A 26,530-nucleotide genomic window follows, 5' to 3' on the forward strand; every position below is an offset into this window, starting at 1 on the left:
GCTGCTCCTCCAGCCAATGGCGAAGGCCTCAGTGATGGCAGATAAGTTTTTGAAAGTTCCAATCCCTTGTTTTGGCATCAACAACAAACAGCAGCAGTTGAATCAATCTTTCTCATTCTTTGCATACCATGCAAACCATGGTGCCTACTTGTGTTTCTTGGTCCTTTTTCTCATTTAAATGCAACTTTTTTTTTTTTAATGACCATTAAGATTATTGGTTTTATTTCTAGCTGTTCACAAAGAGAAACCTGAAAAGCCAGAAAAACAAGAAAAGAAAGCACCGTCTAAAGGTATTGTGGATCATCATCAAGAGTTGTACAATTTAAGTACTTGAAATCTTGGGAGAGTGTGGAGATAAGCATTTAAAGTACAAAGCTCTTCTAGTTCATGTTGAACATTTTTTGAGTGTTGTCCCTTTTGCTTGAGCAGGTCTTGATCAGCCTGAGTGAAGTCTTGCTCAGCATATTTTTCTTGCTTTACTCTCCTGTTTTGATGCACAGAGTTTATTACAAATCATTCTTACGCAGTCAAAGAACAAAACCTATGACAATTTTCTTTGCATTCCCTGATGCCTTTTTTTCCACAAAGGGATTCAGCAATTTGCTTGCAAAGAAGGTTTTCTCTTATGTATTAGTTTTCAACCTGATGCAGACCTAGTACAAGAGTATTTACTATCTCTCAGTCTGGGTCTTCCGTCATATCCAAAAATAGAATTTCATTTTATTTATTTTTTTAAATAACATTTAATTTCAGTATATGATTTGCACTGTCTTCTATGGCAGCAGTGGCTTTGGTTAAGATTTACATATCTAATAATTAACATATATATTCTGAAGCAATGTCATGGGTGTGTGGGGGTGAATTTCACTATTCTTTTAACTGATAATTCCATCTTTGGCTATGGTTTGGACAGGGAAATTTAAAAATCCAATACCTTGTTCTGCTCTATTATGCCATTTTTTAAAGACTAACATTAATTATTGCTTGGCATTTGATTGTTTTTCTCTGAGGTTAGCTATTTCTCTGTGGCAGATATTTCTATAATGAAGTTCAGTTTCAGTCTCTTCTTATTTTCCTCAGTTGACTCTTGAAGAAATAGTATGCAACATATATTCATGCCAGTTTGTTATGGCACTGAGATTAATCCCATGATGTTGAGATGCATGAATTAACGAGGTTTAATTTGAATATGTTCAGACAATATGGATGTAAATATACAAATCACCCTTTTGTTTGACTTGACCGTAGAAGAAATGCAAAACAGAAAGTAAAAGTGAAGAAAAAAAATCAGAATGAAGACTTAAAGCCTTAAAGATCTTTGAAGGGTAGCCATTGTCCGGTCTCTCTTTTACAGGGATATTATTCATTTTTTTCTACTTTCAGTGTATAGCTTGAATGTGTGGGATTTTTTTCATAAAATGAAATAATGATGAAGTAAGCCAGAGAAAATAAATGCCCATAGTGTCTGTGTTGACTTGAAAAGTAAATAACTTCCAAGAATCACTGAGATAGTCTTAATAAGCAGCCAGCCTCTTTACCCATTTATCTTGTGCTAGCTAACCAAATAATCACTCAGAGCCTTAATGTGTTTAATAGCAGCCATGACTCCAGTCACTGGCTGGAAAATTTTACGAAGAATTTGGACACTGCAGCTGTGAAGCTTTGTGGCTGCAGTGTGACATAGCCATGCTGCCCTCTCTTGGGTAGTTTTCCTGCCATAAGCCCCTATGGCATCGGGGCATCAGGACAGTTTTCCTCAGCATGTCCAAAGGTGCTTTTCTGCTAGCAGTGTGTTGCTGAGCTTCCCGTTGCCAGGCCCACCTCCCTTTCCTCAGGGGTCTGCTCTAAACTGGATTAGCTACCAGCAGTGCTGAGGGCCTGTTTCAACCACTTGTAGTCCCTAGGAAATGAAAATGTTCAAGTTCTGGCCAGTTCTGGGGAATGGACATACTGAAAACTGTGTGGCTTCTTCCCACAGAGTCAGCAGTTTTTCTTTATGCTCATTGCAAAGACTCAAGGTAATTCTTCAGACTCTGATAAAGGCTCCAGAAAGCCTCAGTGATATGAGTGTTTTCCAAACACATCATCTAAAAACATCTTAAAAAAATAAAACCAAGTCTAAGTATTAATTGTGTCTTTTACAGGCTGGAATTCCAGGATGTAATTCAGTTAGAGAGGATGTTGCTCTTATGTAGTTATCAGCTGAAAGAAGTGTAATTAATTCTCAAGGCTGGTTTGTTCTGGTATTCCGTCTGGATGGTGACCAGGAGGGCAAAGATAGAGGTCTGCATAAAATTTTAACAGTCTTTCTGGAACACAGTTGTGTGTGTGTTTACACAGTGTATCTTATGCAGACATGAACTCACTCAAGCTGGGCTCTGAAGTGAACACCAGACTTATGGCTGTGTTTGTCGACAATGAGCCCAAGCTAAGAAAAACACCTTTCTGTAAGACAAATACAGCCACATGGCTTCCTGTTGGCTGGAGCATAAAGCCAAACCCATGTCTGCTCAGCACTTGACATGAGCAAGTTTGTTTCATCTGGAATATGTAGTAAAAATATTCCCTAGTAAGCTTCAGATCTGTGTGACTCACTTGTCTTCTGGTAAAGGAGCCTAAACAGATATTTTGAAGTTTTTTACCCTGCTATATGAATCTGAAAACAATTCTGAAAACTGAAAAACAGGAATCATAAGGAAATGTGAAATTTCCAATGATTATGTTGTGTTTTGGCAATATTTTCTTGCTCTTTGTGAGATTTTTCCCTAATATACAGTTGTTCTTATTTCTAGTAACTCAAAAAGATGCACCTGAAAGACATGAAAAAGCTGAAAAGAAAACTCCTCCCAAAGGTATCTATTTATCTATACTACAGCCTTTTAACCTAAATTGACATTGAAATGCATAAACTTTATTTTATTCAAGCAGAGACTGTAAATGTGTGTGAAAAATCAGCTACATGAAACTAAAATGAAATTAATATATAATCAGAATTAAAATATTTGTAGAACATCCAGGGGTTAATTCTGTGTTTGATCCTTTTCAAAATCTGTTGAAATTTCAAATTGAAAATAAAAGTATGAAACACCATTTCACTGAAAAACAATGAAGCCTACCTGTAAAGTGATCTGACATACGTTTTCATAACTAGTTAAGGAAATTAATTCTCCATTAGCCAGCAATACCTGGTTTTGTCTGGGAGTAATAATTCTTTTATATAAATATCTGAATTCTGGTTTGCAATAGTTAGATATTCCAGTTTACGTATTGATAAAATCAGTTTAATCATCTCAGTGATTTAACAGAAATAGAAGTCTTGAACCTTACAGAAAACATAAATTTGGTAGCAGACAAGTTTTGCCTCAAGGATGGAGACATTTAGATCTATGAAGAAAACGGGAGTATGAACTTTGCACTAAACAGGTAATTTAAAACATATCCAGTGGTAGTTTATACTACTATTGGATTTTCCACTGGGGTGAACTAGAAACACACATACTGGAAGCATGCATGTCTCAGGTGAGAAAAAGTTGCTGACTCATAAAAGCAGAAAGAATGCTTTGGGTCTCATCAAACTCTGTGTAGGTTCAGTTACTGATATTTACAGTATCAATAGTAATTCTCCTTGGAAGCCTCCTCACTCTGCTGAAGGGCATCTCATGAATTGGTCTCAGACACTTTCAGCCCCAAGAACTGGTATAGATTCAGACTCAAAAACTCAAAACTTCTTGGACTGAGACTGAGAATCAATTCATGAAAGCAACCCTTAAAAGTAACCACACATTATTTTTCCAGCTTACAACAGAGTTTAACTCTGAAGTCTAAACTTGTACATATAGTACCTCCCATATTTGTTTGCTTAATAACCAACATTTTATCCCTAGTTTATACCAGAAAAACTATCATATTAGAAACACTTAATATTATTTGCCATATTCTATTATATTTAGCATCAGCCAAGTTCGTGGTATAGCACTGAAGATAAAACCTCTTTGGATCTCATATTTCTGTTTAATTCTGCCTGGTTTGAGGGGATTATAGTTTTCATCAGATCTTACCAAGCTGTTATTAATGAAGAAATGCTCATTATTAATAGCACAGTATAAAGTAAATGGCACTAAATGTTATGTTGGGGGCAGAGAATGACACTGAAAGCTTTTTCTTTATTACCTGCAGAGGAGAAGAAAGTAAAGAGCACTAAAGTGGAAGCAAAAGTTAAAAAGGAAGTGAAGGATGGAAAAGGAGAAGCAAAGACGGCAGAGAAGGTCAAGCAGGCAGAGACAAAAACTACAGAAACTGGGTTAATAAAAGCCAAAACGAAAGTTAAGGAGGAGAAAGCTCTTCAGACTGTAACTAAATCGGACAAGAAAGGTAAACAAAACGAGGAGGAAGCAGACGAAGATCCTAAAAAGGTAGTAGGGAAGAAGGAGAGAGAATGGAGTTAAATCTGTCAAGGACCAAAGTGCACCCATGAAAAGCAAAAGTGCAGTACAAATAAATTCCACATGAACCTCACACTGCTAGGACGTGATTACAGAAAATAAAATAAGTTTAATGTATATATTCAGAAGGATCTAGAAGTTTGTCATGGCTAAAGTTTCATTTTAATTTAAATTCTTCTTTACCAAGGACCAATTTCTCTTCAGATAGATCTGAGACTTCATGGATTTGTTCAGTAGCATCTAATGTAGTAGATTGCAAGCAGAGTTATTTTTGAAAATTCAGACTGTCCAATGACTTATTGTGAATTTAGGTTTATTTCTACATCTGCATATGTCCTCTGTAACCATAATGATAGTAGCAACAGTGTAAAAGGAATGTAGTAATTTATCTAACATCATATTGTATGAGGCACTGTCAGGTTGTCAAGTATTGTACAACATAGTGACATACCTGCCTGATGTAATTTAATGTGAACAACTTCCAGATTTCTTCCAAAAATGAAAGAAATGCTATTACTCTAGCGTAAGGAAGAAATTAAGTGATAAAACAAAGAATCAACATGCATCAACACCATATAGTTAATAAGGTGTTAACTACATGTTCCACTTTGTCAGAGTAAGCCTGGGTTCTTCTACTCCCAGGTTGCACAGACTGGTTCCCTGATTTCCCTGTGGCATTTCCATGGCACTAAGTACAATTTTGTATGAATGAAGGCAGCAGGACCTGGCTCTCTGTAGGAACTGCCACACTGCAGCCACGGGATTATTCTGACATTGAAAGAGGCAGCTCAGCGTTGCATAGTGAGCCTATCTGATCCTTTCAGCTGTTAACCACAGATAAATTGCTGTGCCTAAACATCAAAGAAGCCATCCCTGCCTGGATATCTGAGTCTGCCTGATCAGATTTTCTCAGACTTTCATAACCATTGCTCTGGACCCCTTAGGAGTTGCCTAAATTATACTTTTCTAGAAAACTGAGAGTTTGAGACATAGCCCACTTTCTGACATACACAGTGTGCTGAACTAGTATTTTTTAACATTTATTTGTATTCCAGTTAATTTTGTCTTTCACTTGATATATTGGGACCTTGAGGCATGGAATCAAAGCAGCATCTATCACACTGATTGCTGTGACCAAGGACAAAGTTCAGCAAATTGTTCAGTTTGCTTGGGAGGTGAAAATATCTTTCAATTTTTTGTTTGCTCTGGCAGAGTTTCAGTGCACAGTGGGATCTGCTCCATACTGTTCAGGATAAAGCTCTCAAAAAGAAATGCTGTGCAGATAACAACAAAATATTTTAAGTAGGGATCAAAGATTACAGAGACCAATAGAATAGTAGTGGGTTTTTGTTTGTTGGGATTTTTGTGGGTTTCCCAACAACTTAAGCTGATAAATATTAGCAAAATGATCCACTTTGACATCAAACATTAACAGATCACTTTACAAGGCTGCTTTAGAGTGTGACCCAGTGATTGTGCATGGAATTACAGCAGGTGAAGATGAGAATAAGCAGATGGAGTGGAGGAAGGAAGGAGCCTCTTGCCTTTATCACTGGAGACAGGGCTATGCACATATAGTGAAAGCTGCATTTCCTACTGTCATGCTTCCTTTTCCCACCATAAACCACTGCTGCCCAGCTGGATACTCTAAAAAAATTCATTTTTATATTTCAGTCCCACTGTGACCCAAGGTGAACATCATTTTAAAATCAATGCAGTTTTGCAGAGATTTCCTGATCCTGCAATTTTTACTTGCTCAAGGGAGTAGTTCTGCCAGCTTATCTGAAACCATAAAAAATACAGCAGTGATCACACAAGAGTTTTTGCATCATTTCATACTGAAATTAAAATTAAAAAGGATAGGTCATCTTCCTGGGTACATCACATTAAGTCCAATGACAAAAACATCTATGAGTATTTTTAGCAGTAAGAATTTAGTCCTAAATTTTGATGTGATCTTTTAGTACTTATATGGATATTTGTGCCATCATTATAGAGTTATAGGTGATAACTAAAGGGTGAAATTCTCCTTTTAATAAGGGACTTTAGATCAAAATGGATTTTTAGCCATGAAGAGGCAATTGAAAAATCATGTTCATTTAAAATTCCTTAGATTTCAATCTTTATTGATTGGTAGCATTCCTATGAACTTAAATAGGATGTTACAGTGCACCTTGCTATGCCATATGGAAGTTATATTTTTATTATTTAGAGTTTTACATTCTGCCTTCAATTTCTTTTATAAATCCCATATTTAAGTAGAGTTGCTAAAGACATAATATGAGGAGAAATTAATACAAAATCTTATTTCTGAGGTACAATCAAGATTAAGGCTTTTTTAAAAAAGTTTATTCAAATTACATTTCCACAAAACAAAATAAACCCACAAAAAAGGCCCCCACAACAGCCACACAAAACAGATAAACAAAAATCAGCCACATAGTCTGGTTTATTTGTGGTGTATACTACTACAGCCCACAAATAAACCAGAAGAATAGTTTAAAGAATGGATTCTTTTAATATCAATGAAATGGTGTGATTCTAGGGCCTCAGGCTATGTCTATATCACAACTCAGATAGAACCAGCACAGGCTTGTGCTCTGCCCTGGGACTGTCCACATAGTGTGTTGTCCCCTGCCATAGTTTTGTTCTGTATCCTCTAGCAGTCTTTTGTACAATGTCCCAGATGGTCCAGGAAATCTTCTCAACAGGCAGCAAGGATAGGGGCAGCTTTTTTTGGCAAAAGAGAACTAAGAAAAGCAGCTTTTTGAGCAAGAACTGTGCCCTGCCATTTGTTTTCTGGGCTAAAGTCTTGGCATTGCTTCATTTTATTTATCAATACTCACTGAGGCACTATTGCAACAGTGTCAAAGTCAGTGCAAACACTTTGCTTGTTTCAGTAGCTTTAGGTGGGCTTAAGAAAACAGATCTGTATGTGTTTTCTCACACACACACTGTTTTTTGTTTTTTTTTTTTTTTTTGAATTATCATATAGACTTAGGGCAGATACCGTAGCCTTAAGGAAGGAATAAAAAGTTGGAGTCAGCCAGAATGATAAAATTGAATTCCCAAATATGAAAGTAAAAATTATTATTAATATTCATTCAGGGTTTTAATGGAAATATTTACAGCCACAGCCCTGAGTACATGCTGAAAGTTATGCCTCAGACTCTACAATCCTGACTAGTATTGCCCTTGCTATCTCACTAACACAAAACAGCTGCCTAGGCTTCTATCAAATAGAAAAAATGTTTGGATATTTGTTGAGTTGGTAAACCTTTTTCTAATTTCTACATCTGCATAGGAAATAATGACTTGAAAGGTGTAGCTCTTCATTCAAGGACTGCTGTGTCAGACAACATAAATGCCTCAGCATCAAGTGATACTGATGTAGCAGTGACCTATGTATGAAAGTCAATAATATAACAAGTGTCAAATACTTGGGAATTACAGTTTTCACTTAAATGTAACAGTAATGCCATTTTTAAAACTTTACTTATTCCAAAGCCAGCATAATTTTATTGTCGAGTTGGCAATGGGCCAACAAGTGGCTTTGTGAGTAGGACAGGGATGCCAAAGGAGGTGGAGAGAGGAAGAGATGTAACTTCTGCAGTGTAGGAACTGTGCTAGAAGAGACTTGGACAGATGGATGAATATGCTTCACTCAAGGACAACTGAGAATTAACTTAGCTAACCAGAGCTGGCATTTAGACATCAACATTAGCTTTCAAATGCCCCTTAGAGTCCACTGGGGCAACAAGATGTTTTTTCTGGCCTGATGAAGAATACAGTAATATTGAAATTCTTCTGTGCCCAGTTAAAGCTGATAACTTTTCCTCACCATTCTTAATGTTAGAAATTTTTATTAAGCTCTCCAGCTCTGTTTATGTATAGGAGAAATCAATAGACAATCAACACTTCTGGAATCAGCATTTTATTTAGATTCAGAAGGCTTAATTTCTGAGTAGTGTAGCTTAAAAAAAATGTGTGTGTATATATATATATGTATATACACAAAATTAATATATACATATGTATTTGTAAAGATTAGTGTTTGGAAAATGATTCTATTGTGAAACAGTAGAATTCTGTGGAAAATCTTGTTGCTATGTGAGTGTAAGCACACAGTTCTCTTTATATGACCATTCACTAAATATACATATTTATTATACAGGTAAAAACATATTAAAAAACACAGCGATATAAAACCCTTTTTTAAAATTTTCTATCAGCTGTCTGTGAAATTAATCTTCATGGATGATGAAAAGTCTATGAGACCTGTAGCCAGGCAGCAGTTTGCACTGTACTTGTGCATGGGGTTAGGATATATGCCAAGAAAAGCTGGCCCAGCAAATGAGGTGGTAGCTCTGGGACACTGGAAGCTCTACAGTTCTTGGCTAGAGGTTTTGAATTAGATCTGGGCAACAAATTGTCGCTTTCTAAATGTGAACCACTTGAAGGTCAGGAAAAAAACACAAATATATAATAAGACTACATATGAAAAGGCTACTGAGATGTCTTTGCACTGCCACACTTTATCTTCACTGTTAAATACAAATGACATTCTAAATTTACTTTCTTCATTACTCTTCTTTTCCTTTTTGCTCTGGTAGATCAATATGCATTCTGTCGCTATGTGATTGACATGTTTGCGCAAGGGGATTTTTATCCAGGTACTTTCCTATATCGTTGAACTCTGTTCTAATATTCTGTTTCCCTGCAAGTTTTTGCTCCTTTATGTATTAAAAGTGTGGATTTTTATTATTGAAAGGTCTCACAAGAGCAACAGAGTGTGCAAATAATTTTAATAAAGCATAAGAGCTAATGGCTGTTTTCTTAAAGCTTCTAATTTTCTGTCTACAATGCATGAATTAAAATCAAGGTTATGTTAAAAGTAGAGTCAATGGAAGGCTGTAGAAATTGCTGAAATTTTCCATGCTTCTTTTGGCTGAGATGCAAGAAGAAGGAGCTTATTGTTAATAGCTTATTATTTGGTTTGTTGGTTTTTTTTTTCTCCACAAATAGCAGGGCTTAACTCCAAAATGCTTCAAAAATAGAACTTCCATTGTTGTTAGTATATAAAATACCTTAGCTGATCCACCATTTCTGTGCTTTATCTTCTTCTCTCTTCCCACATCTCCATGCTAATCTGTTCTAACACAGACACTTAATTCCTCACTGAAAAAAGCAGATAGAGCTACTGATGATGACTGAGCATCATCTCATAATATTAAGTCAGTAGACACTGACCTTATTTAATAAATACTCTTCCTGCTGAAGTCTAGACATACTGTAAAGAGACATAACCCTAGGAATGAAAATCAATAATATTCATGAGAAGAGTTAAGGAGAGAATATTTAAGGACACTCTAAACCTTACCAGCTTTGTTTGTTCAGTTATTTGCTCAACAAGTTCTCCACTGGTACACCTCTGAATTGGTTGGTTTTTTTCTTATCTCTGCCTTGTGGCTTACATCCTCTCTTGACATGCCCAGGCTCAGACAGAACTGGGAAGTCCTAAGGATGTAGCTGAGAAAGACTCTCACAAAGGAGAGAGGGAGGATATAGATTTTTGTAGAGAGAAAATGAACAAGCTTGGGATTCAGCAGGGAGAGGGTTCCATTAAAAGAGAACAAAATACTGCATCTCCTCTAGGACTTCTAAAGACAACCAGTTATAAACAGAGGGACTGCTTTGGACTCAGAGAGGGGGAATGATTAGCCAAAACTTCCAGAGACTCAGTCATGCTTTGATATAAAAAATAACACCCTGTACCAATGTGAATGACTTAGTTTCTGGATTTACACAGCTGTACCATCAACAATTCACATAAGAAATATTTTCATGGAGATCTTCAAGATCTTTTTTACAGTTCTCCTGACATTTACAAGCAGCAGCAAAAAAGGCCTTTTTTCACGGGAGGCTCCCTGGCCTGTGTGACCCTCTCCTGAGGCAGAGCAGACATGCTGTATGAAGGGACAGTTTGGTTTTTTTCAGTTTTGACTTTTCCAGCTACAAGGAAACTGGGAAAACCATGAAGGGGAGCAGTGAAATAGAGAATGAAGTCTGTAGTGACTTGAATTTCAGAAGATAAAGGACATGACTCTTCCCTTCCAGTGTTTGTCTTGTGTCATACCAGTGTGCTATGACAGACATGTGGTAAGAAACCACAAATTAAAGATCAGATGGCCTTACAAGTGAATGAAAAACTAGGGTGTCATGTTTAGGCTCCAAAAAGAGGAAATACGCCTTAAAGTAACTTAAATAATCTAATTTTTAGGTGAAGTGGAAAAGTACTACCCCTTAGAACTCTCTCAAAGCCCACCTGGGGCTGCACCTGTAAAGTAACTGCTTTTTAACCTCTCAAGTCACTTGTTGAGCCCTGAAGTTAAATGCTGCAGATGGTTGTTGTGCTGAAGCCAAATGCATTTTTGTGGAGGGAAAAAAAAAAAAGCATTGCCTTCAAAACAAGCTTTAGTCAACCCACCAGCTGTGAAAGGCAATGCTGGAACATCCAGACTTCAGAAACACTACTCAGTGTTTCTGAGAAGCAAAGTAGAGAGGTCAGGTATGATCAGTCTTGATTTATGGAAATCATTGAGAAGAGTGCCGCCAAACAGTACTCGATTAGGTTGTTACTGTCTTTCTCAGGCAAAGTGCTCATTTTACACTGTCCTTTTGTGAACAGAAGAAATACTGTAATTCATTTTACTGAATAGGTAAATGTGGGGAAAACACCCTTTAATAACCCTAATATCCAATTAGATTTACAATCTGGTATATTTTATCCTTTTATCTATCTATATATTTTATAGTAAAGAACTTTGTCCCAAAAAGAGTTCTGAGAGAAAATCAGCTGAGGAATTAAATTACAGTCACCTTGACACTGCAATTCTTTCAAACAAGGAATGATTTCTATCAATCTCAACATTACCATTTGTGAAGGATAAAAAAAATTTGTCATAGAAAATTCCTTTGCATAGACATATTGGGATTTTTTTGTGATTTATTGCATCAAGCATCAATTTCAGATTCCTTAGGCAAAATTTACAATGTCATTATTAGTAATATCATTCAGCATTTTTTCTTACAAAGTACTTTTGTATAAAAAGTATATACTTTATATATTTATATATTTATACTTTTGTATAAAAAATCATATATATTCTTCTAAGATTAGGGTTTTTCTTATTTTTCTATAAATTTTAAGAAAGATTTTATAAAAATGTAATCCACTTAATATGGCATTTTATAGTGCTCAAACAATTAACATTAAAAGTAAAGCTCAGTTCCTTAAGTTTCATTAATAAATACACTTCTTAAAATATATCAAATAATACATTTTGTCAGTCACATCGATCTGTTGGAGGTCAGTTAATGCTCTTATGTTGATTTCAACAATTGAAGCTGAAATATTTGTCACCTGCTCAAAGTTTCATCATGACACTGCAGTCTTAGCTATAAAAAATGAATGAAATGTACACAGGGAATTCAAGGAAGCCATATAAAGAAGAATTTTTTGCTAAGATGCTTCATGCAGCATTAGCTGGTTTTCTTGTTCCACTGGTTAGTATTTGTCCTTAATACTTACAAATTTCATGGATGTCCTCCTTTAAAACACAATAATTGTATCAATATGAAATAATTTCTAAGACATATATTTTAATTTTTATGAAAGGGAAGTATTTGAGGCTCTCAGCTATTTACAATGATAACAGTGGAGTTTCAGCCATAAAATATTTTTTTCTAATCCAGAAGTCCTTCCCATGAATATCATGACTGCAACAGTGACCGGTTGGGTTCTACTGATATATTTATAGGTATGCCACTTAAGGCCTACTGCACACAGTATAAAAAACTGCTTTCTGATTTTATCTCTTGAGAAATGGGCCTTAAAAATATTTTTTTTCCTTCTGTCTAACATGCTAATAAATGATAAATGGCAATTTCTCAGAGGAACTGCTGAACCACCTTTCACAGATTTTCTGGTCCTATTTGTCCCTGGACTACAGTTGCTCAGGAAAGGCAGTGCTGTCTCAGCATTACCAAATCACTCTGCCCAAACTGCTTTGTTCTCCTTTTGTCTGCCTGTGAAGGAAGAATTAATATGCATTTCTTTCAGGATTGGTTTTCCAAGTTTTCTTTATAAAGATTAAAACCTTAGGTGGAAAGCTTGATTATTTAAGAAGATTAGTTCTGATTGGTACCGTTATTTTACTAATGGTATTTCTTAAGTTCAAGACAACATTTTTGATGCAGGAGGTAACTGACATATAGTTTAATCAATATAGTCTATTCCATGTATTTGATAATTTTTTTTTAATATTATTGTATTTTGTCCTCAGTAGTATTCCAAATGTTCTTATTCATAGTTTATTTCTTTATTGGTAGGAGAAAAATTATTATTATTCTATTTTAGTAGAAATTTTAAAACTTGTTTTCATAACTATTTTGTTGATGTTAGAGATTTTGGAACCCCCACCCATGTGGAGAGATTTCAGGGGCACTAATTGGTCAGTCTTTCAGCAGAGAGCACATGCTGCTGCTCTAAATTAACTGGATCTACTCTATTTTATTGCCCCTGTGCCATAAGCCTGTTTTCCTACTCTTCCCCTTCTTTCCTTGCAATGCTTGCCAGTCACTAGTCCGGCAGATCAAGGAGCTGTTCTGATGAAATGTCTTTTTTGTTTTGCAACTACTGAAACTGGATTCTTGCATGTCTGTCTTTCTGCATGGCACCTCAGCACGTTTTGCATGCTGAATTAAGAGTGATAAGCATGTCTTGGGTATTTAGTCATGAAATGCATTTTTTTTTCTCACAGGCATGTTGTCTACTTGTGATGTGATTTTGTTTTCTTTATTAAAAAGAAAACAAAATCACATCACAAGTAAACAACATTTATTGTCTTCTTAATCACTTAGAAGTTTATTTTGCATGCATAGTTTTACTCTGTTCTGGTTTTGGCTAAACCACTTGCATTTCACAGTAGACCCAACTCACTACTGGATGATTTTTACAGTTGCTTAATTCACAACAAATACAGTGGGAACACAGATGTGGTATTATTCACAATTTGGACTTTCTAAAACCTTAGCACTGAAGCACATGATTGCCCTATGGAGCTTGTACCACTACATAGCTGTTTCCAATAACAGCTAGACTGTAAAGGAATGTGGCCATAACAGTTCCTTTCATCAATGTACCCTCATGTTTAGTGTGCATTTCCATGCCAGGGTCTCAAAGACAGTCCCAAAGCCAATATGAAAACAAATGTGTTGTAGACAATTTTACTTATCTTATACGGTTGAAAAAAATATATGACTTGGAGAAATTCACCAGGATTTTTGGCATGTGTACATTGCAAAAGAGTATCCCATAGGGTCAAACAGTCATCCCACCTTCTCATTAAAATAATCATTGAAGCCTCACCTTTTGCACATATGCTCATAAACACCATATCCCCCACCCCCCCACCACCCACTCCCACCACCGACAAACATGAAGAATCAAAAAATTAAGGCAAATTGTGATGAGTATCCATGGGGAATCTTACAGACTGCTTAGTCCTGGAAAGTGTAGACTGAAAATCCTTCATGTCTACAATTTTCTTCCAAGGTTTACCTCTTCCTCATTGTCAAGAAATATTCTGTCAAAGAGAAGGGACTACTGTATTACACAATATGGCAAGAGACTTTTCAAGACTATCAGTATGATACTTGCCATTTAATATCAAAAAAATTTGGAGATACTGCTATAAAGGTACATCAGTATTGAAAGATCATGGACTATATTACTGTGAAAAAAAACCCAACCAGTCAAACAAGCAAACAAAAAAAACCCTAGAACAATAAAGACAAACTTTGAAAGTAAAAATGCCTGTATTTGCCATGGGTGGGCTGTATCACTGGAAATAAACACTTGCCCTCCATTGTCCAGATAGCAAAACGCTTTAGGCTCTTGAACTATTTTTAAGTGTCACTCCTACTTGATTAGACGAGGGTGTGTTGTGGATATCTCAGTGACAGGAGTAACATTTCAACTTATTACATTACATTTACGTGGGGACAACTTTGATATAGTTTCCCGGGGGATATATTTAATGAAGCGCAATTAGAAAAATAAATAAAAATCAGTCATAATAAATAAGAAAGCATATTATTAGCTTGCTGTTTGGAGAAATTCAGCATGAAAAATTTTCAACCGAGTTATGGGCTTTCAAATTTGAGAATAAATGCTAAAGGTATATTATTTTTTTTCCTATGGAGAGATGCTTTCTGGTGCAAGCTACTCAATAGCGCTGTCCCCAATAGTAGAAAACAAGCAAGCCAGATATTTGTTTAAGAGAAACACTAGAGAAAAACATGGGAGGCAGTGAGATGTTTCCAGTTTTACTTTTTAAAGTTTTTACTTTTTTACTGCCTACTCAGGGAAATATGGTACCCCAAAATTTGAAAAGACTCGTCTGGATTCTTCTTCTGAGATGACAGTAAATTGTCCATCAGTTTATCAAAACTCTGTTCACATGATGAAACCCTTGCCAACCCATTTGTTTTTGTGGATGGCAAAAATGGCGATGATTGAATGAAAGAACTATTTATTTCTCTAGTAATATCCTGGGGGAGTTTTCAATACTTTTCAAAGAGCTCGAAAGGAAAGAATTCATGAACAGTAATTTTAAATACACGTATGAGAAACTGAAAATTAAGCTTGAGTTATTAAAAAGTTTTCTAACTAATTTATTAATGTGCAATTATTACAATAAAAATTATCTGTCATTTAGAGTTAAATATTGCTTCTTAAAACTTCTATTCAGCTATGAGAAAATATGAGACGATATCCACTGATCCCATTTTAACAACACTCTTGTCTATGACTGCCTCCCCCACCCCAAAACCTGTCTATTTTGTCAAACTCTGAAATGACATTGATCTCTCAAAGGGAATGTTATCAGCATACAATCCTAACACCATCCCACAGAGGCAAAACAGCTACCCGTTATTCCCAGTTTATATCATCCCACTGTGAATCAGAGCCAGATGCTGGCACATGAAGCTGCATCTGTCAACACTCTTATGGCACTTCATTGTAACTTGGCCAAAAAATTTCAAACCACTCACTCTCTTGGAAACACCTACAAAGGGAATGTGTGGTATCCTGCTTCTGAAGAAAGGAATGGATGTCTTTCTTTGATAGTTCTTTTTCTGAGGGACAAAATTATGAGATACAACAGAAAGCCACAAACCTTTGCTGATGGAAATTAGTCTAAATCTTCGATTTTAATGGAAACAAACCAATTTAAGATGTGAAGGCAGAGAAATTAGAGTAACAAAATTATTCTCATAATTGCATTATGTTTATTGCTATTATTTAATATTAAAAATATTTCACATAGTTCAGTAAACAAGTTTCAAACGAAGGGTGATTTCAATGGAGGATCATCAAAAGACTCAACTACTTTAGTTTTGAAACGTAAGCTATTTAGAAAATAAATGCAAAAGTTAAATGCCAAAACAGACATCCTAAACAGCTAATAGTAAACAAGTAGTTTCCTATTTAAAAGGTAAAAATAAGTTTAGCAAGGGACTTTGTAAAATAGTAATTGTATTTAATGACTCATTGTCATAATTGATCAAAAAGTAAGTTAAAAATGTAAGCATTCTACAGGCAGCTTGAAGCAGCCTCAAAGTCACAGGCACAGATTCTTGGGAGGTAACTACCCTGGTATCTATTGGAGAAGTAACACAGTGAGGCACAAACAGTCCAGGAAGCTCCTGTAAATTGATGACAGCTTCCTGACAGAGGTAGTGGAGGATCCCACAAGGAATGGTGTGGTGGTTGCCTCATAGTGACAAACAGGGAAGGCCTTGTCAGAGATGTGAAGGTTGGGAGGCTGCCTTGGCCACAGTGACCATGAGATTGTGGAGTTCTGCAATGGGCAGGGAAGAAGCAAGGCAGCAAGGAAGATTGCAACCATGGATTTCAGGACATATGACTAGCCTCTTTAGGGATTTTCTTGGAAGAATCCCACAGCAACAGATCTGGTGGGAAGAGGGGTCCAAGAGACCTGGTTGAAATTTGAAGATCACTTCCTCCAGGCTCAAAAATAATGCAGCCCAATGAATAAGAAACCAAAGAGGGCAAGAGACTTTCATGGATGAACTCCTATCATTACTCAAGTGTAAGCAGGAAATGCATAGCAGATGGAAGTAGGGTCATGCCACTTGGAATGAATACAGGGAAGTTGTCAGAGTAAGTTGGAGGCAAGGCTCCATTGTAGAGTTGCTTAAACTAAACAAGATGGCCAACGGCATCTTAAATGCCAACCATTTCAGTAAAGCAGTAATCCTACATGGGTTGCAAGTGAGCATTTGCCTTTGATGAAACACGATAACCCACAATCTCCTCCTTCAGTCAGTTTTATAAGCCCAGGTTATATAACTCTAAAATTATAAGTGAGCTAATGAATCTGTTATCTTTAGAATATAATTCTGAAAATTCTTAGGGAAGTTAGCCACCATACACTGAATGTCTCTCAACTTTAACGACAAGGAAAATAGCTGACATCTATGCAATATGCCTTTAAACACCTCCTGATGCTGAATACACTGAAGCATCATGAAGAAGGAAGAGATGTGCTCTGAAGGGCTTCCAGTTTTCTCCTGCATTTTTTGTTAAAAATTAAAAACCTATATCTCTATTATGAAACTAGAAGTTACTCTTCTTATCCCAGAATAGAATTCTATGCTGTCTCTGCTGTAAAATGAGAAAACTCACTTGCAATAACAGTAATGGTACCAGTTTACCATATCACATAGATAAAAAGAGCACAGAAATGATCTACAAATACTTTTACAAGATACATTCCATCATTAAGTGTTTCAGCTTAGCAGTCTCAGACCTCTTCTGGTCTGAGAACATGAAATGCAGCAGAAAGAAGATTGTTCAGCTTTGGCCTCAGCAACACATGGTCTCCCTGCCTTTTTTTATGCCCACCTACATATGCATCTCATCTGCAGCCATTGGGACTGTAAGCTGTGGCAGATCCATTCCTTTCACCGTTCTTTCTTCAGGTGCATCTTTCTTTTGATGTCAGCTTTCTTCCTGCATGTATCTGCCCTGTCAAAAAGACATGTAACTTATGACATATATCTATAATGAGTCAAAACTTTATTTTTATTTCATCAGGAACCTCTTTTCCTCCCTCTGACAATTTACCTTCCTTCCTATTGTTTCACTTTGTCCTTCAATACACCCAGTATTATCTGACAAAGTAAATTACAGAGATTTCAAAAGATATTCAGTGCCCACACACATTATACCTAAACAATTTTTTAGGATTTTTTTGTTTGTTTTTTTTTTTTTTTTGGGGGGGGGGGGTGTTTGGGTTTTTTTTTTTTGGTGTTTTTTTTTTTTGTTTTTTATTTAGTTAGGCTTAAAAACAAAATTCTTCCTGTATGTGAGATTCATTCATATAATTTTTGGTGAGCATATAATTTTTGTGGAGCAATGTGTTACCAACAGTATTTACAGTGTGAAAAACCATGCATGGCTCTTTTTGTCCTGGAATATTTTGGTGGCATGAAGCATCATCTTTATGGACAACTGCAAAATAAAATGTTTGCAATTCATTGCACCTCACTTAGATACCCAAAAGTTAATTGCCCAGCTTTAACCTTTAGCTGTCTTTATAGCTAGTGGTATAAAATGGAGGCCTCCAGAGGACAATTTCATCCTAAGAAAGATGTCTAAGATAGAAAAGATGAATCACCCTTTGAAGGTACCAATTTCTCTCCATTGACTATAAATGGATCCCTTGGGTGACTTATCTAGATATAACTGTCTGAAAGTTAACTTTTTAATGTCTGGTAGTGAGTCAGCCTACATTCAAGAAATATGATGCAAATGTGCAAGCAAGAATTTTGTTCAAATGAAGACTTGAAATGACAAGTTTTTGATAAAATTCTAAATTATATTATCAGGAGCAGCTGTTGATGCAATCAAGAAAACAGTGGTGCCACTTGGAAAAAAAATGCATTCCAGGTGCTATAGTATTTTGGGAGTGAATGAAAGGGGAGAAGAAGAAACGGAGAGCGAAATATTTTCTTGAATAAATGTTGAAGATATTCCGTATCCAAATGAGTCAAAGAAAAGAGACCTAAACAATTTTTCCATAAGAACAAAAGCTCAGCCTTTAGGGCTTCCACTTTGATGGAATTTAAGATTTGGAATTTTTAGTTGCCGTATACTTACAATGTTCAATTTTGGTTTTTTTAAAATTTCTGTTAGATCCATTTATATGTTCAATGGAAAGACATGGTAAATTAAGTCATTTACCCAAAAATCATGGAGGATGCCTTGAGCACAAAGGTTAAAACTCATAACAGTGAATCCCAGGACCCTTTATTCTAAAAATAACTTCTTTAAAGGATAGAGCATCTTCCCTGGCAAAACTAAAGGGAAAGAAGAATCAGTAGCTACCAAAGCTTTATTGGTTTAAAATAATGAGTATCTCCAGTTTTGCAGGTTTTTTTTCCAGTATTTTTTATAACTACAGCTATGGAACTTAGCTCCCAGTGATTTCAATGGAGGTGAATAAACAGGAGTTAGGAGCCCATACCTCTGCACCTTTGGGTCCTCCTCTGATATTTGATCTAGTAAAACCTCTCAGTTCTTTTTCCGCTAACTTCCAACTGCATTACTGAAATTCTAACTTCTGAAAAATGGCTATGACAGTCTTAAGTGACTGTCAAGTATACACAAGACAGGTAACATAATCCTTGTTTGTCTCATTCTAGCAAAAATACTCAGAGATATGAAAAGCTTTGTGGCTTGGGGACAGAGATACTTGGATTTAGTTTGACTTCCAGTGATTTCTATATTAAATATATTTATTATATACAAATACCTGTAATTGTGAGAGATTATCACAATTTGTAATTTTATCAGTAATTTGATTTGATTCATGTTAGGCTGTTTTTGTTTTGTAAAAACTGGCATATGCACTCTTTCTTGAAGACAACATAAAGTATTCTCATTCTTGCAGCAATCACTTAAGCTTTTCTGACATGAACTCTGAATGTTTCGTAGATGTAGTTGGACTAAGGATTGAAACAATGATATGTACAGATAAACCAAATGCAAAGAACATACATTACTAAGCAGTGCTCACATGGCATATAGTCAGTGTCTATTACTTTTCATCATAACAGCTTATAAGGTCCCTCTGTTCTGTTTAATTGTTAGCTGCAAGTATATAGTTACAGTGTTTTTTTTTTTATGTTTTAATTGGATATTTCATATTGTGAAAGAAAACCATCTATGCCAACTTCTGATATTCATGTTAATTGCGCTAAGGGTCACTGTATATGATACCAATTTATTAAAGGTTATTTGGGGAGAGAGAGAGAAAGACTGAATATGTCTTTTCATTTTAAAATCTGCTTTTACAGTCCTTTTGTACTGCACTATGCATATAATAACCCATCATTACTACACAATAATCTATAATTTCCACTGTCCTGGTACTTAGTTTTTTGAAGAAGGATCTCTTTGAGATCCATCTTTTGATATTTCTAGACATAACATGTAGGTTTATTTTTACCTGCTAACTGCCCGTGATAAATAATGAGAGAAAGTGAAGGCAGCAAATTCAAATTTCAGTTTTTCCAATTCTATTTTATTTTAATGTCAGGAAAGGCTATGTGACTTCTTACTTAACGTATAATGACAAAACTGTTGATGCTTAGCTTTTAACTCCTTAATGACTTCAGTCTTACAAACATAAAAATTAGAATATTTTTCACAAATATGGATTGAGCTAAAGAGGGATTTCATGGTAAAAAATCTATGTAAGAGAGTTGTCACAGATATATTTTTGTAAATAGATTAAACTGAAAACTCTGTCATGCAATTAAAATACATTGCATGCATTTTTGGACCCATAGTATCTGCTTTAACTTAAAACAGGAAAAAAAAACCCAGAACACAAATAGCTCTACCCATGCCTCTCTTGCCTACCTCATTTGTACATTTGTTATGCACACTTGCATTGTGTGAGATACAAATGCACAGAAAAGAAAAAAGATATCAAACAAATTCCCAGCTGTGACTTTAATTGGATTTGGTGTCTGAGTGAAAACACAGCAACTGATGTTCACACAACCTCCAGGAGTCTGCAACAATGATTCTCACACCTGTTTAATTGCCAAATCAAGTATTTTCTGTTCAGAAACATCACTAAAACATAGAAGGAATTTGGAAATAGATGATCTTCAAGGTCCCTTTGAACCCTAACCTTTCTCTGATTTGTTCTAAATAAATATTGATATGTATTTATATGTTAATGCATGCACATGTATATAGCATATATTATATTATTACTACATAAACATATATAGGAATCCATTATCAATGACAAAGGATTAACTCAAATCTTTATGCATTAAAAATAGAAGTCTACCAAGTTGCTGGTACTTACTGTTTAGTGCCTTGAGAAGAGAAATTCAATCCTTCCCCTTACTCCCTTTCAAAAGAGCATCCTTCCTTCCTACACCCTCAATTTTAACCTATATGTCCTTGCTTTCAGCCTAAGAGATGGATGGACTCCCAAGGTTGTTAGTCTGTTATTTGTATTGACCTGGTTTCATTGCCTGTGTGTTGAGGGAGTATCTCACAATAATGTGCTTTACTCTCGTAAGTTAGACTCTATGTAGAGATCCAAAATTATTTGTGTCATTGTTAATGGATTTCAAATACACAGATATAGTGGAGCACAGCTAGATAGATTTGTCATTATCCATGTAATCTCTCCTTTTCTTCCTTTCTTATGCATCGCAAAAGAAACTGGCTGATAGTCAGTGTGACAATACTAAAATTTAAAAGATTGCATTGCTACTGGTAATCACTGCATAAACTGTAGCATAGGTTTTTTCTTAAGTAATAACATCAACATTATGCAAAATCAGAGTTTCACTTAATGTTGGGCAATTAACCATTTAATAAAGAGCCACCTCATGAATGCAGTTAAAAAACTGAAATATATGTTGGCTACTAAAATATACTTTCTTAGAAGTCTAATTTTATTATCCATTAATTCCATCCTCCCCTGCCAAAAATTCTGTTCAAAATAGGTCATTAAAATCCTGTTTAGAATGTTTTTTCCCATTTGACGTAATTTTGTTATGTGGTCACATCTAGATTACTAAATCAAACTCAAGTGTTCTCCCTCTGAATGTGATTTTTTCTCTCATAGAGAGATCCACATCCAGTACACTTCCTCAAGGTCAAAATGGGTTGGATGTATCTCAGCTATCTTTTGGGAGTGGTCCCTGGCCCCTACCAATTCCTGAACTGAGCCAATGAATTTTTTGACACACTGCTGCTTGGCACAAGTCAAAGTTGTCAGAGGCTATCCAAAAACATGTTGCAGGATATGTATATCTGAATTCCAGAGCCCAGTAATGTTTCCAGGCCCCATTTAATTGCCAGTGTGCATGAAATCCTTGTCACAGTGTGTTCCTTAGGAAAGAATGCCTATATGGGGCATCAGTATTTTATTTCAAATAATACATTCCAGAAAATGAGTATTTGCATTATTCAGTACCGTTACATAATCTCACCTCTTGATCCTCAGCTGTTCTTTCTTAGTGAAAAAAACAGTTTGCTCCTTTCATGCACACATACTAACCAGAGAAACCCTTCCCCAGAACAGTCACAGCCTAATGTCTGGAGAGTAATGACTGAAACCTGGGGAAAGATTCACCTTTAACTTGTAGCAACTTACACCTCAAAATGGGAAGCCTGGGCAAAAGGGTTGCACTCCATTACGTTTTCAGTCCTCTAAAAGCTTATTTGGCAGTCTTGCCTCATTCTGCTGATCCATGCCTTGTTCCAACATTCTTTAAACATTTGATTGGAATTTACTTTTCATAACAAATGACTCTGCAAAGACAATTACTTTTTTTGAATTATTTTTACCATCACTAGAGAATGATGTCATATCCGAGCAGAATGAGATTTATCTGAAGACATTTTTCTGCACTGAGAAACTGTAACAAGATATTGGTGCTGTTGGACCATAGAATTCCTGCTGTTCAAGGAACTGGTATATGGATATGAGGAAATGAACAGCCATAGGAATGGTATTTCCATATATTGCACTCTGTGATGGCATTATTTCTCTCCATATTCAATTGGAATATTCATCAGTCTGAAATGCCAGTATAATAATAATAATAATAATAATAATAATAATAATAATAAATTTTACAAATATTTTCTCTTTGTATCTAGAAAGATATATTTAGACACTTTATTAAGGTCGCTGCAGACAAGTTGAACTCAGAAGATCAGGAAAGAAAGAAAACTCACATAATTTGATATTATCATAACAAATCAATTTATACACAATATTCAAACATCACATTTTGGCACATGTAGAAAGACATTTCCTAGATTGAGAAAACTAAGGTAATTAAAGTTTGTCTTGTATTCCTTACAATGCAATAAAAAAATCAAAAATATTAATAAACCAAGCCAGGATTAATTTCTTCAAGACATCTCCAGCAATTTGATAAACACTGATGGTAGAAGTTTCACAGAGCTTGAGGACTGTAGCTCATTTTCAATGAAGTATTCATGTTAACTAGTTAGAGTCCTAAACCTTCTACTCATCCTAGCAGCCTCTTTCCTTTCAGGCTGTGGAGGAAGGTACTCATGTCTTAATGTGACACTTTTTCTCCTTGTGAGATCATTCCCATGAGCTTAAATCCAAAATATTTCACTCTTTCAGTTGTCATCAGATGTAATTTGTTGTCAGCTTTTTAAAATATCATATATGAAGGAGATACCTATAGCACAACTGCATGGACAGATGACACATGGACATGTGGATCAACTCTAGGGATAGACTGGCATACAAATGCATGGACATTTTTGTGCTTGCAATTACATCTTTTGGAGAAATAAAAACTTACGTTTTTTTGTTTTTTTGTTTTTTGTTTTTTTTAAGCAGCTTAAATAAACCTTAGTGGCTTATCTAGTAGCAGTAGAATGAAGGCTATGTTGGAAAAGAAAAGCAAATAAGTTTGCAGTGCTTTTTGTGGCTGCATTTTTTTTAAAGCTGTGAGATAAGTGTATGTCCAGCAATAATAGTGGTAATCTGGAAAACAACTTCTCGTAATTCATGGACCAATCTGATTGTCCACTGAGAGCATTAAATACATCCTACCTTTCTCTCATTTACATCATAGATATGTGTCCAACTGGCCACTGCCAGAGTCAAAATAGTAGACATCATTAGTATGAATGGTGTGATTTGTTGAAGCCAATTCCTCATTTCTATTTATAAGTTGTCTGTACTACAGAAAAACACTTGTGCTTTATAACTTAAAGAGGAGAGAAGAAGGAAAAGAAAAGAAATTTGACTTAGGTTATCCCCTTTAACATATTTCATCAAAAGAATGATAAAATATTTATTCATTTACTGTCCTTTACATTCCCATCAAAGTGAATAGAGAGACATTTAATAAGACATGAAAACATTAAAGAAGCCTTTTATCAGAGTAGATGGGAACCTGCTCAGAACAAACATTTTAGCCTAAGGGAAAGTTTTTGATCTATGAAGCTTAAACTTAAAACACTCTCATATTGGATCATGTGGTCAATTTGCATGAAATAAATTATTTGCTTAAAACTTGTAAAGCTATAAAATAGAACTTGACAAGTCATTAGCAATAAGTGGTATCATACTGGCATTATGCGCACACTGGTGCTATCATTAGAAAACTGCTGCCACAGCAAAGCACCGGGAGATAATGGGGCCAGCCTATAATTTGACCTAGAGGAGTTAGATCATTGCCCCACACTGTAGATACCACTCTGCAGTCCAAATTATTGACTATCCTTCATCATTACTCATCTACTCAACATTCTGAGCCACTGCCCTTTATCCTTTTTCACAAAATATTTGTCCAAGTTATAAAAATTACCACTTTTTCTAACTGGGGAATAGGTGGTCTAGTTCTGGAAAGGAAAAAAAAACAGCGAATAAAAAAGGGAAAAAAAAACCCTAATGTTTATTCTAGGACTTTGATCAAATGTAGAAGGAAAAATAAGATTACCCATTCTTCATTAATTGCTATGTTGTTTTTTCTTTTCATTCTGAACTGGAAATTCAATTGCTTCAGTTTCTGTGTATTGACATGTTTATGAATATAACTTTTCTATTCTGGTTGGCAACAAATGTAATCAGCAGCTCATTGTTTCATTTTGCAACTTCAAGATTTTTTTTTCCAGACATAAAGCATTTGGAAAATCATGGCTAAATATCTGGATTCCTGAAGTTTGCCTAACATTCATGTTAAGGCTATAGTTATTCTGTGATAATATTGGTAAATATCCACTTGGGTTTATTGCCAAGACAGGAAATACATGGAAAATGTAGGATTATTACAATTTGTTACAAAACACCTTCAATACATTGCTTTTATCAATGTATTAACATTTTGTCAGTGACTCAGGCACATGTCAAGTTTGAGCAGCTCTATGTTTAATATTTTATACAAATTACTGGATGAACTGAATTACATGCTTGCAAATTATGTGCCTGCAATTGTACATATGTTGATTAGATGCAATAACATTAAGTCCACGATGCTAAAATCCCACTGCTGCCTTCAAGATGATGTTTTTCTCATGCATTTCCCATGAGTATACACACCTTTGCAAAACGAGAGGGGTAAGTAAGATGCTGCAGTTTCCAAGGCCCACTAAAACCTTAATTTCTTTTCTGAGTCTATCATCAAGCATAAGGCATGGCTTTGAGTTTCTGATGTGCAGCTGGAGCTGAGCTTTAACAGTCTGTTTGCATGCGGACTCTGGTGTAGTGAATGTATGCTGGTGCATATGACTGAATCAATATTATATTTAACTATTTATTTTATTTCTTAGGTCACAAAAAAATGCACTTTCCGAATGACAGTGATAGGATAGCTACTGAGATTAAATGCCAGTGAAATAAAAGGAAATAAGGAGATTGCAAATATGTTATAAACTAGAAAATAAGCATAAGTAATATTACATTATATGTAATAGTACATTAAATATGTTCATGAATCTGTGGAGAAATGAAAAGTGTTTTGTACAAAACAAGGTATCTGCACATTGGCTAAGACAGTACAGAAAGTCCCATCTGAACACTGAGAGAGCAGAGGTGTTTTAGTCAGCAGCTGGAATCAGAACCTCATCAGTGTTTGCAGTGCATGACCTGGTTGGTATTGGCTAATTAAGAATAAGCCTTAAGGTTGAGAAACATCATAATTTTTACTGGTGTTTCCAGGAGCTCATTAAGTGGACTTTAGGGAGCAACTGAAGATCATTTGTTTGACAGAAGAAAATAAGGCTTTGTTGTAGAAGAGACATCATGAGTATGCCACCTTATTATTATAGTATTATTATTATATTTTGAGTATCAGGAAGAAAAACAGAACTGTAGCATTTCAGCATATGTTTGAGTCATTTGGACTTCATTGGTTTCAAATGTGACTCTTAAAAATAAATTACTCTATTTTTTGAGAAATATGTTTCCTTATTACAGTGTCTGAAAGATATTGGCTTTTATGCACACAGTAATATTTTTAACATGAACCATTTTGAAGGGATCTCAGCCTCCCAGGGAAACTGCTCAGCCTGTTGGTGAATACATTTCTATGCTTCATAATCTGTATTCTTAGGTGCAGGACATAAGGAATTCGCACCACCTCGTCTTCTTCTAGAACACAGTCCAAGAAAGAAACCAGCAGCTATTGAAGGCAAGTTTGAGTTTTTTCCACTTGTATTGGCTTCTAGTTATTAACTTGACTGTTTGTTCTAATGGATGTTTTTTAATTTTTTTTGGGTTTTTTTGGGGGGGGTTTCTTTTGGGTTTTTTTTTGGTTTTTTTTTTTGTTTTTTTTTTTTTTTTTTTTTTTTTTTTGTTTGGGGTTTTTTTTTGGTTTTTTTGTAAATATAACCTATATTACAAAAGTGATCACATTACTAGGCCTGGGACAGGAATGACATAGTGACATATGCATGACAAAACCTAAAT

The 26,530-nt window shown here is 35.4% G+C and overlaps 1 protein-coding gene across 1 annotated transcript in view; it reads left to right on the top strand.

Moving 5' to 3' along the window:
- The window catches only part of TRDN (triadin), a 268,183-nt gene that overhangs the window by 118,696 nt on the left and 122,957 nt on the right, over nt 1-26,530 (top strand). The window contains 5 exon segments of the mRNA XM_053937519.1: nt 231-290; nt 2,793-2,852; nt 4,177-4,371; nt 9,056-9,115; nt 26,181-26,252. Coding sequence (XP_053793494.1) covers nt 231-290; nt 2,793-2,852; nt 4,177-4,371; nt 9,056-9,115; nt 26,181-26,252 — 447 coding nt within the window.

The sequence above is a fragment of the Vidua chalybeata genome, chromosome 3 (assembly GCF_026979565.1).
Source record: "Vidua chalybeata isolate OUT-0048 chromosome 3, bVidCha1 merged haplotype, whole genome shotgun sequence".
Taxonomy (NCBI): domain Eukaryota; kingdom Metazoa; phylum Chordata; class Aves; order Passeriformes; family Viduidae; genus Vidua; species Vidua chalybeata.